Genomic DNA, 11,550 nt, shown 5'->3' with positions numbered 1-11,550 from the left:
AAGAACTGCAGTCAAACACTACAGACACAAACCCCAGATGATGAGGAGATTCTGTTTTTCCTCTTTCAGCTAACGATCTCCTCCTTTCAGAGGTCAGCTCGGGTCAAACCCGAAGGAATTTTCCGTCTTCCTAGGGGTAATTTGAACCCGCTGAAATCCGAGGGACAAGGAGAAAGGCAGGCACAGGCACCGATAGCCCGCTCCACAGCGTCCCGACGGCAGTGCAGAGGAGGGGACGGGACATTTGAAGTGTGCGTGTCCCCGCTTCTTCCCCTCGTTCCTCTCCTGGGGTCGGGTCCGTTTCCGCGGGCTCATGGTTCCCCCGCCATAGCGGGGCGAGGCAGGGCCGGACAGTGCGGAGCTGTCCCTTCAGCACCACCGCGCCGCAGCCGGCAGCCTGGCCTTAGCCCAGCTGGCCGCTCCACGGAGCACCCTAACAAAGCCTGGTCTGAGACGGTGTGGGGAGAGGGGACCCCGAAACCTCCCCCCTGCTGTCATATCCGATTGTGAGTCAGCATACGCTCGGTCCCTGCTCATTGCGGTTTCGTGTGACTGATGTTTCAGTGTAAAGCTTATCAAAAGAGGTGATGGCTCAAACCAGCTCACAAAATAACATGATACAACCTAAAATACCTCCTAAACATCTGTTTCTCATAGTTGATATAGCGAATAGGGAAAGGCAATAACGGAACAAGAAATGTGCATTCCAAGAGGCTGAGTCGTGAATTGTCTCCTCTCTGACTACATTAGCCGATTTCTACTGTGAATAAGAACATGTGTGTCAGCTTGTAGGAAGAACGTGCTCCTACGTTAGTCCTTTGGAGGACTTTCGTTTCTCTTCAGGGTAACTGACGGTAATAACAAACTCCCCAGAACACTCAGATTTTGCAGTGCTGAACAAATCTGTATTTAACAAGAGTTTCAAATCTTTCCCCTAACTTTGACGTTATTTACATTGACAAATGGTTATTGAATGAAGTGACACTCAAAAGCGAGTTCCACAGTGGTCTGTAGCGCTACCTAAACCACATTTTCAAAAAAGCTCCCTCCTTTACCCACTCGAGATCAAACTGAGGATTTAACAGATCGGTACCAGAGAACAAGCTTTTCAAACTCCCAGGTATCAACACAGCTAAACGGGGAATGATAAAACGAGTTAGGAAAGCTCTGGGTTCATCAGGAACATACGAGGAGCAGGTAAGTTGTAAGGTGCAAATGGAGTGAGAAATGTGAAGTGCTATAAGGTAGTTTGGACCTACTTCTGTCAAACATCATATTATCACTGTTTCGGCAGTAAATAATCACTTTTTTGGTAGTAAACCCAAACTAGCTAAGCAGTGAGGAAAGGAGAGAGAGGGTGTTATGTTAACAAAACCGGATAGATGCAAGTATTTGTAACCTCTTACCTCTTCTTATCACACCTCCTTGCCCGTTCAGTACAAGTCCACACTGGGCTTCCACTGAGCTCTTAAGTAATGAGGAAGAAAAAAGAGAGAAAAGAAAGAAAGAAATCAGAAACCCACCGAGAGATCACAGCTTTTGCTTTGTTACACGATTAGCTCAGGAACAATAGTTAAGGTGAGGTGGAAAACCACAGTTACCCTCCTGGACCTCAAGTGGTCTGGGGATATCCCACAACCATCCCGCAGCCTGCCCCTAACCACCGAAATGTGGAATAAGTAACACTTTCATTGACATTTAAATACGTGTTTCTCCTGAAATGGAGACTTATAGCCACAGGGAAGAGAGACGAAAAGGTCCTCCAAAGGAAAGTGTGTTTCTGCTCCACAGGGCCACACACAAAAGTAAAAATACACTTTTATATAGTATTTTTGTATGTTTAGCTGTATATATATACATGCAGTCAAATTCATATAAATGTTTCGTGACACGTAGACACCAACTTACAAAGTGCGCACAGAAGTAGACAAAGAACACAAACAACAGAAGACCTATTGGGCTCTGCCGGCTACACAGAGTCGTAAGGGTGTTGTGACAATGTGTGTGTCCGCACATAGGTGGGGGTGAATATGCATCTGTGCAAATACACACACAAGCACCCATGTGTGAGCGTGGGGTGAAGAACAATCCAAAAACCTGCCCGAGGCTTCTGGTGCACATCCGAAGAGATCTCACTTCTTTATTCTCCTGTTACAAGTCTGATTATCTGGGGATCTTCGCCTTCCTTAATAAATATTTTTATTGAAACGATAAAAGACTTGAAAGGGTTGTTTTTTCTTTGGGTTTTTCCTTATGTTGGGGTTAAAAAAACACAACAAACCAAACCTAAATCTTTGCCCAGTGGAAATGTGTTAAAGACGCATTTTCCTCTACAAACAAACGAGGTATTGGACATGAAAGAGGCCTTTAAGGGTGTTAACCTATTCAACAGCCCGTGAAGAGTTAAGTAAATGCGGAGAGAGTCGGTGCATAATAAAAACCCCACTTTACAAAACAATCTTTACAGTCCTGGCTCTCTCCCCCACTTTCACCATATTGGCCCTGGCCTTGTAAGACCTTCCTTTTCAAGGCTCTTTTTTATTTTAAGTGTTCTGCCTTAAAGTGATTATGAAATCAATATGAAAAAAACTTGGCGACTGAGCATAAATTAAAGCGGTGATGGGAAAAGGTGTGACAGTTTTCTTTGTTGCCCATGGAAAATCTTTTTAGGGCACTGAAAGATGCCACTCCAGCTCCAAGACTGTTTGCATCTGTTAGGCTGACTTAAACCGCCCTCGAAACTATTGGACATTCACTTAAAATTCTGTGCAGGGAAAAGTATATTTACATTTGTTGCATTTGAAATGAGGCATATGCTGATGAACGTTTTAAAAAGAAAGACTAAGGGGACTGGGTAGACCATAATTTGGGTTTAAAAGTGTTTGTTGACAGTCCTGTTTCTGTTCACCACCAAAACGCTTCCCTCTAAGCACAAGGCGATATTCGCAAGAGTCCAAGTTTGCTCGGGACCATCTAAATCAGAACGACAACATTAATACTTTCAATTTCTCACTGCTCAGGCTTTTCGATTCCTGAGTACACTCCCTCTTCTGCTTGGAGAAATAGGGAGGAGGAAAAATAAAGCATAGATGAGGTACAAAGACCCAAGTCTTTCACTTTCGAATAAAGTGTGATCGAAAAATTAGTATTTTCGAAATAAAAGCTGTTGATTTCTTTCTTCTTTAACTAAATAAAAAAGGAATATGCCTCTAGCAGCTTAACCGAATTTATTTATTTATTTATTTTTTCCTTAAAGGGAAACATGTTGTTTGGTCGGATGACATTGCATAAATGACCAGTTGAATGGCACTAAGTCGAAAATTGGATAAACTATGGTGCTTTTTTGCCCGGGATTTAGGCATTGTCTGCTGTCTTGCAAACGTTCCTAATCCCTTCTTTTGAAAAATACAAGGCTTTGTGCCTGCCAAAGAAAAAAAATTTGTACAGATACAAAAAAATCAGCAGCAGACGTGGTTATAAAAAGGAGTAAATAGGTTTTAGTTGGGCTGAGCAATGAATGGCAGATTTTTTTTTTTTTTTTGTAAGGGGGTAACATAAGGAGATCCTTGTGAAAAATGTAAACAACAAAAAAAAAAATGGCCACAGAGGATAAAATGGTATAGTGAATTCTAATGGAGAAAGCTAGGTTTAAATATTTAGGGTTTTCTCCTCAGAGATAGAAAAGATAACGTTCTTTGTTGTTGGGTTGTTGGGTTATTTTCCTTCCTAAAAAAAAAAAAAAAAAAGGAAAAAAAAGGGGGTATTTCTTTTCTCCGATATAAATTGATATTTTTTTGCTTTTCATATTTTTTGTTTGTTTGTTTGTTTTGGTGCGTGTGTGTATTTAAGTTAAGAAAATAAACCTTAGTTTTACAAACTTCGGTCGGTGTTCTTTTTTTCGAGCCTTTGACCGCTATGTCTACTTGGACAGACCAACATAGGGAGCTTTGCAAGACCGGGAGTGAAATTTTGGGGAAAAGTAAGTACAGTAAATACGGTCCCGCTAGCCTCTCCCTGCTGGCGGGAAGGGAAGCCTTTAGCTCCTCAGCTCGTCGGGAGAAGGAAGGTTTGCTTTTGATTTGCGAGACTTCCCGAAATGGATGTCAGATACAGGAGGGGGGTGTTTGCAATTTCGGAAACAAATTTCACTTAAACAACCAGCTTAGTTTACCAGAGGTGAATTTTTAGTGCAGGGGAAAGGATTTCTGAGCGGATAAAGCCGAGGTTTTGATACATAGAAATAGACTATACTTTTTTAGTGCGTCCAGATGCTGGTTAGGGGGAATAGATGACTGATTAGGCACACAGACAGATGAATTCAGCGTTATCTGCTTGTATTTCTCTCCCTATTAACATCTAGAACGGATATAGCCAGGGATTTTTATCATACTGAATATTTCTGACGAACGTTTACTCCCGTTTTTTTCTTCCCTGCCTCATACCTCGGAGACCAGATGAAGGTTTGTCTTTGTATGTGCGTCGGAAAACAGATCTGTTTCTTTGCCCTGGCTTTTTACTTTTATTTCTCCCCCCCCCCATCTTTTTCCTATTCCCTCCCTTCCTTAACACATTTACCTGCTCTGTCGGGGAGAGCTATTTAAGCATCGGAAAGAAAGGAAAAGTTTAGGAAAAGGGAGAAGATGGATTGGGTTTGGTTGAGTTTGGTTTGGTTGGGATTTTGCTTGCTGTGAGACTTTGGTGAGGGCTGGCATACGCACCCCGAGACCTTTGGGTGAGTACCACGGTCTCAGCCACAACGGAGACACGATACACGCGGGGAAATCAGACGAGAGCTTATTGTTTTACGGATTGTTTGGGTTGGGCTTTTGTTTGGATTTTTTGTTTGCTTGGGTTTGGGTTTTTTTTTGTGTTTTTTTTGGGGGGCAAGAAAGACAACATGCCTTTTTTCCCCACATATTTTTTGTTGGTACTATCCTGGAAGAGACAGGCTTCGGATCGGGTTTTGGCTGAGTCTTCCCTTCTTTATGTGAACTATTCTGAGCAGAGGAAAACGGGGAGGGTGAGGGGGGGACCAGGGCAGGGGGAGGGGAGACGAAGGTGCCTCGAAAGGAGATCGCATGCTATTTACCTGCAAATCGTCTGCTCCCGAGGCTGCAAGCCCGAGGCTTGGTCCTGGCAGGAGTCTTTGATCTGGATGCATCCCATATTGGGATCCATGGCTCATAAGAGACAGGTCGTGGCGGCGGTAAGCATCTAAGCACCCCAGCTCTCTCCTCTGCTCGTCCAAGCAAGAGGACTTGAGTGCCCGCGCATTGTGCAGGTTGATGAAATCAGTGGGCTCCCCATGGTGGATCTGCTGGTAGTATTGCTGGGAGTGATGGAGAGAGTTCAAGGAGTAAGCGTCGGGGTTGACTGCCGGGTGGCTGTGTTGGAACTCGTAGTGGAAGGACTGGTGGTGAAGTGGGGTATACTGGTGGTTAGTGGAGAAGTACGGGGAGGCGAACTCGGTGCCCGTCGTGGAGTAAGTGAGAGGAGATGAGGAGGAGTAGGCGACGGTCGAGTTGGCCACAGACTCCAGGCATCCAAGCTGCATCAAACGGTAACTGTTTGATCCGTCATGACGTATCTGAAAGGAAGAAGTGAAAAGAAGACCCCAAAACTGGAGGTTTGTCATTGAAACCCCCGGGTACGGGTCTTCCAAGCACGTTGTCCTGCATAGCTTTCCCCCCTGCAGAAGCCTCTCAGCCTGCGAGCGGCAACCCCAGCAACAAAAGAGCCTTTCCTACCTTGGGCTAGTGCCATAAAGGTCTGCTCAAAAAATCATAAATAGCCCAGCCTGCCCTTAATACCATCAAGCGAAAGGAATCCAGACACTGAAATAAAAAAAAGAAACCTTCTCTATTTATCTATCTGTCCAGCCATCCGTCTATCCATCCACCTCCTGATCACAGCTGTAATATCTGGGGCTGACACACAAAAAAAGTCATCAAACAGAGGAAACTACCGAGAATACACACAAGTCCCGTCCCTATGTTACAGCGTTACACATTGAGAAATCTTTGCCGCCTGCTTGTTCCTTTCTTCCTTCCTTCCCTTCTTTTTTTTTTTTGAACCCCTATTTTTCTTTCTTTTTAAAATAACGAATCAGATCCAAAATTCTCCCCCCCCCCCCCCCCCCTTTTTCCTGCGTTTCGAAAGAAAGGAGAGTCCTGCTTTTTAGTGAGAACTCCCAATTCCTGGTGAGCTGGTGGTGATTTCTCTCCACTTCATTATATTATTAGGGGTATTATTCTGATTTTCGTTCTGGCAACGGTTTTAACGTGGTAATGAGTTGCCCTTTCTGGCGACAGATGTCATAACGAATTTTCTCTCTATACTTCTTTAAGTTATCTCTGAAGCCGGATTATAATTAAATGTAACGGTCCAATATGGATTTAAAAAAAAAAAAAAGATGGAAACAACCACACAGGCACATCCACAGACACATATGCACACACGCGCGCACACACATCCACACACGCGCGCACACACACACACATCCGCACACACTCACACACACAAAATACCTCTGCATCGTGGACGAGACCTGGAAAGGTAGTTGACATTTTTTGGTTCTCCGAAAAAAAAAAAAAAAAAAAAGAAAAAAAAAAAGAAAAAAAACCCACAAACCCCCTGGATAAAATACCCCACTCCAAATTAAAAAAAAAAAAAAAAAAAAAGGAAAAAATTCGAAAAATCCAAAGTTCGTGTATTTTCCCAAATTTTTTTTAGAAAAAATCTCTACAGAGAGAGAGAATTTGCAATGTATCTGCATAGATCAGATCTCTCGCTTTTCCATGCACCTCCTTAAAAACCTGTAGGAACAAAATTTTCCCTCTGCACAAAAGCTGCTCCCTGGATCAGATTTTGTACTTGCTGGGTATTTCTTTGGCTGATGTCGTAGGTCCCTTGGTAATATAGAAGTTTTGAAAATTAAGCATCAGCACTGAGAACTGGGAGGACAATAGATAGAGGAGCTTCATCCCAGGAGACAAGGAATAAATATTGTATCTTCGCCTAATAAGGAACTGTAGGTTCTTTCAACATTTTTATACATTTTTTCCTCCACTCTTTAGAATTCTTTTTCTTACCCAGGCTAATATGGGAGCTAATCTGATCGAAGGGGGTATTTTGTGTACATTTTATTGGGAAGACATAAAGCTAATATATACAAATATATATCATTAAACCATCCTTTTCAATAGGTAAGTGCTCCTTCCTGTTGATTATACTGCTTTTAAATACTGACCAGAATCTAAGATTGCACATTTGTATGTGTGTCTGTTTAACTGTATTTTTTTTTCCTAAATGAAAACGATGTGGTTTGTTTTGGGTTTTGATTTTTTTTTTTTTTTTTTACCCTTGCATTTACATCGAATTTAAGTCCACCCCACACTCCAACCTGCTTTTAAAGCTTCCTAATATGCTATCTTACAGGCTTCTTTAAATAGCGTTTTCAAACATAAACCTAGGGTGAGACCACGGAGTATCACTGCAGTGACATATGGAATTATACAGAAAATACATATAGATCTATGGAATTACATCTGTAAAAGAAGAAGGAAAAATAGGGAAGGGGACGTATGAGCTAAGGACCACCGGTAGCTCTTTCGACATTTCCAAGTGCCGATGTATGGTGGTGGTTGTGGAAGTGTAGGGGGGCTGCGCAGCTCTGGGGTGCGAAGCTGGAGGGGTATGTTATTTCTGTATTTATTTCTTTGGGGACACCGGTCCGAGGTGTCACCCACTCTGGGATAAGCCCTCTCTGCCCACCCCGGTCCCTCTGCCCCTCTGGTCTTGGCTATCCAGTCCCAGAGGTGATGGAGAGCTCCGGCAGGGGGGTCCCTACGCCCCCCTGGACGATGTCAGCCCAGATGACGGCATTTCCCGGCGGGGTGGCTCTGCTGATGGCTGGCTTCCCCAGCCGAGCAGCCTGGAGATAGGAGAGGGTGTAACTCGCTTTTAATTGCCGTTTAATTTGGGTCGCTTTTAAGCGTTTAAGCTGCGAAGGTGTCTTAATAACGAGCCGCCGGCGAAGAGGCGGGAGGCTCTCCCCCCGTTTCCTTCCCCTTCCCCCCGCCCAGGTCCGAGTTTGGGAGGGTTCACCCGTGTCTCCCCGGGCCGCGGCCGGGAGCTGCCGCTCAGCCGCTTCCTCGCGAGCGGACAAAGGCGCGCGGAGGCAGCGGAACCGCCTTGGGAGCAGCGGGGCAGAGAGGGGGGGAACGGCCCCTCCCGAGCGCCTGCGCTGCCCCCGAGCCCCGGCCCTTCCTGCCGGGAGCGGGAAGTAGGGGGGCAATGGGAAGGGAAGAAGGAAAAGGAAAAGGAGGGATGGAGGGATGCAGAAGGAAGGAGGAAAGGGAGGGAGGAAAGAAGGAAAAGGAAAAGGAGGAAAGCAGAAGGAAGGAGGAAAGGGAGGGAGGAAAGAAGGAAAATAAAAAGGAGGAAAGAGGAAGAAAGGAAGAAAGGGAGTAAGGAAGAAAAAGGAAAAGGAGAAAGGAAGGAGGAAAGGGTAAGGAGAAGTGGAAAGGGAAGGAAAAGGGGAAAGTGAAGAAAAAGTGGAAGAGGAAGGAAGGCATGAAGGAAGGAAGGAAGGAAGGCATGAAGGAAGGAAGGAAGGCAGGAAGGAAGGAAGGAAGGAAGGAAGGAAGGAAGGAAGGAAGGAAGGAAGGAAGGAAAAGAGAAAGGAAAGAGGGAAGGAAAAGAGAAAGGAAAGAGGGAAGGAAGGGGGGATTTCCTACAATTCTAATATTGTTAATGAAATAAAAATATTTCTCCCCAATACATATTTCTGAAAATTCTAGGAACTCTTCCAAGTTTCAATTTTGTTCGGACTCCTCAAGATTTTGGTAGTTGAGAGAATAATAAAAAAAAACACCACCCCACAATGCATAGAAATGGGCAGCCTCCTCTCTTCACAACTCCCTGCTGGAGCCAGCGAGCACCGTGTGCTCCGCCAGCGTGAGCAGGATGGCTTAGACCTGCCAAAACCAAGTTCGCACACCTTGAGCCCCCTCCTGACTGCGAGCTCCCCTCCCTGTCTGCGAGGGGGAAGGCACCCCCCCACCCCAGCCAGCTCACCGCACACCCCGGCCCGGCGGATTTCCCCCAGCCGGTCATTTGCTCAGTGTTACTTCAGTCCCGTCTGGGTCTTGGTTTTGGTTTTTTTTATGGAGGGGATGTTTTCGTCGACATCAAGTAAGCCCAGCTCCGCGCATGAAAGGGGAAACCGCGATGAGAGGGCAGGCCCTGGAGCACCCGAGAGCCTCCCCCAAGGGACGCTTTGTCCGTCTACCTCTTCTCCCCCAAATCCCTCCTTTTTTTTTTTTTTTTTAATCCAGAAAATTACAAGTGTGGGAGAGGCGGGAAAAGGATTTGGTTGCAGACTCCCTTATTTTGAGTCTTGTGGGTGCCTTTATCACTGCTGTGGACGTGCAGGGTGAGGGGCTGATGCCTTCCTCATCTCTTCCCAAGCTGCCAGGGGATAACCCCGCTGCAGGAGACCCGTCCTGGGAGAGCTCTCCCCTCTTTCCGACCCCAGCCCCTCCATTCATCCTCCCCACGCCGTCCAGGCAGACCCACAGCCACAGCACCAGCCAGCTTGGAGCTTCAAACAACAGCAAAGCCACCAAAATGGGGTTGTTTGGAGGAAAGTTGATAAGAAACACGGCTTGCCAGATGCACGTTACTGGTCAGTTCCATCTGTTAGCTTCTCTTACAGACCCTAAAAAACTCATATAGACCGTTTGCCCCCAGCCCAATTAATAAACTACAAAACGCTTATCAATTGCTCCCAAAGAAAATCTTTCAGGAAAGTTAACTGGGAGCTTTCTGGTTTTCCAACCAGTGCCATGAACTAATGGTCAGAGGAGACAGACTTTTTGTTGAGTATTATTGTGACTGGGCACTTTGTTAATCCCCTGTTTAAAGTCTGCTTCTGTTCCCAAACTACAGAGAGGGGCTTTGGGGGTCTTTTTTATTTTATTTTATTTTTATAATTTGAAGGTGTCTAAGAAAAAGCTGACTGGGCTTCTGGAAAGGATGGGATGTGGGGAAAAACACAACAAAACAAAAACTCCCTCCCTGGGAGCATCTCAGTTTCTGTGACAGTTCACTGAAGTGTGCAAAGCTGCTAGTGTCACAGGGACAGAGTCTGAACTTGGTGTCTGGCTGCTGCAGGAGAACAGCTGTCTGGACTCACAGAGCTCTCTCATCTGGTGTTTGACTTACAGACGTTTCCCAGCATTTAGGATCCTGAAATCACTTTTTTTTTTATTCGTTTCATTTTTTCCTTTCTGCCTTAGCTCCTGAAGTTTGCTGGTTGCCCAGTAATTGTTTGTTTCCTAATAAACAGCCTTATTCTGAAAGTCACCAAATCTTGGTCTTTACTGGACCAAAACTTCTGATGACTTTTCCAGGAGTTTCTTGTGTCTGAATGAGATTAAATAACAGTTCAAGACATCACAGACGGCTGGGGTCAGCAGTGAGAGGACATTCTTGGAGCAGGGTCCATATTTTGCAATGCTTTTTTTCTGAAGGAGCCAAGGAGAAGTTCTCCTTCAGGAGCCAACAAAGGTTTTTTGCTTAACACTCTTCTCCATTCTGTTGGTCCTCTCCAGTTCCTAAAGTTTGGGTGCTGAGAGCTTTGGGAACACTCAGCTGACCTGGGGTCACTTTTATGCACCACTTCATCCTGCCCATTATTTGCAGATCTATTGTTGTAGATCCTTTGTCTTCCCCATCCCGCTCCAGCAAATATTTTTCTCCTTCATCTGCTCCCCTCATCCGTTGAGCTCCTTGCTCTTGTCCAGCAGAAGGGGTGAATCTGAACACGGGCATCACCATTCCATCTCCCTTTCCTGAACTTCCCAGGCAGGGAAAATCCTGGGAGAAGCCTGGACCTCTGCAGGCTAGAGGGAGGCAGCTGGCAGCAACCCCATGCACACCTACACACTAACCACCTTCATTTTCAGGCAAACGTTTCTGTGTACCTACCTTTCCACTCAGACAAACACAGAGAGGCAATTCCTGTCAGGTAAATAAAGCCAGCTATACTCTCAGAGGGAAACAAAAAGAGACCTTAGTGAGATTCTCTCCCCACCCCTTGTTTCCCTTTAAGTATCATTATTTTGAGAGTGCAAGTTACTTTTTCTCTTCAAAGAAGGAAAAAAAGGAGAGAGAAGATATGACATGAGTTCACAGGCTGTAGCTGCATACAATGGGTATGGGAGTTTTGGAGGTGGTTTCTTCAAATACAAGACCAGAGATGTTCTGCAAATACCTTCCCATTCCCCTTCTCTCTGAACGTAGTTAACCTCTCTGATGGCCATGACTGTTTCCACCTCCTTGCAAATTTGTATTCTGCCTCACCACAACAGCTGAAAGGCAACATAATGGGACAGAGAAAATGCATTTGGAATCAATTAAAATGCTGTGAATATATTAGTCAAAAATTAAAGTGGATAACTGATGTCTCCAGTCATTCCTTTGACGGCAGCAAGACTTCTTGCTTGCTGAGGCTTTCATGAAGACTCGACAGCTATATTTTAACCC

At 45.1% G+C, this 11,550-nt stretch overlaps 1 protein-coding gene across 3 annotated transcripts in view; it reads right to left on the bottom strand.

Annotated features, from left to right (window-relative positions):
- Positions 1-6,615, bottom strand: part of TFAP2D (transcription factor AP-2 delta) — a 54,556-nt gene extending 47,941 nt beyond the window's left edge. The window contains exons 1-3 of one of the 3 annotated variants that reach the window (XM_061461012.1): positions 6,528-6,615; positions 5,090-5,587; positions 1,407-1,467 (exon numbers count right to left, since the gene is read on the bottom strand). In XM_061461012.1, the coding sequence (XP_061316996.1) occupies positions 1,407-1,467; positions 5,090-5,587; positions 6,528-6,566 (598 nt within the window). In that variant the 5' untranslated portion in view covers positions 6,567-6,615. Of the gene's footprint in view, positions 1-1,406; positions 1,468-5,089; positions 6,483-6,527 lie in introns of those variants that run through there. The other 2 variants (XM_061461013.1, XM_061461011.1) reach the window with 2 other exon arrangements.
- Positions 6,616-11,550: the final 4,935 nt, after the last annotated feature.

The sequence above is a fragment of the Pezoporus flaviventris genome, unplaced genomic scaffold (assembly GCF_033815535.1).
Source record: "Pezoporus flaviventris isolate CSIRO_AGI_PZ_B2104156 unplaced genomic scaffold, CSIRO_AGI_Pfla_v1 ptg000031l, whole genome shotgun sequence".
Taxonomy (NCBI): Eukaryota; Metazoa; Chordata; class Aves; order Psittaciformes; family Psittacidae; genus Pezoporus; species Pezoporus flaviventris.
This window is presented reverse-complemented; position numbering and strand designations above follow the sequence as displayed.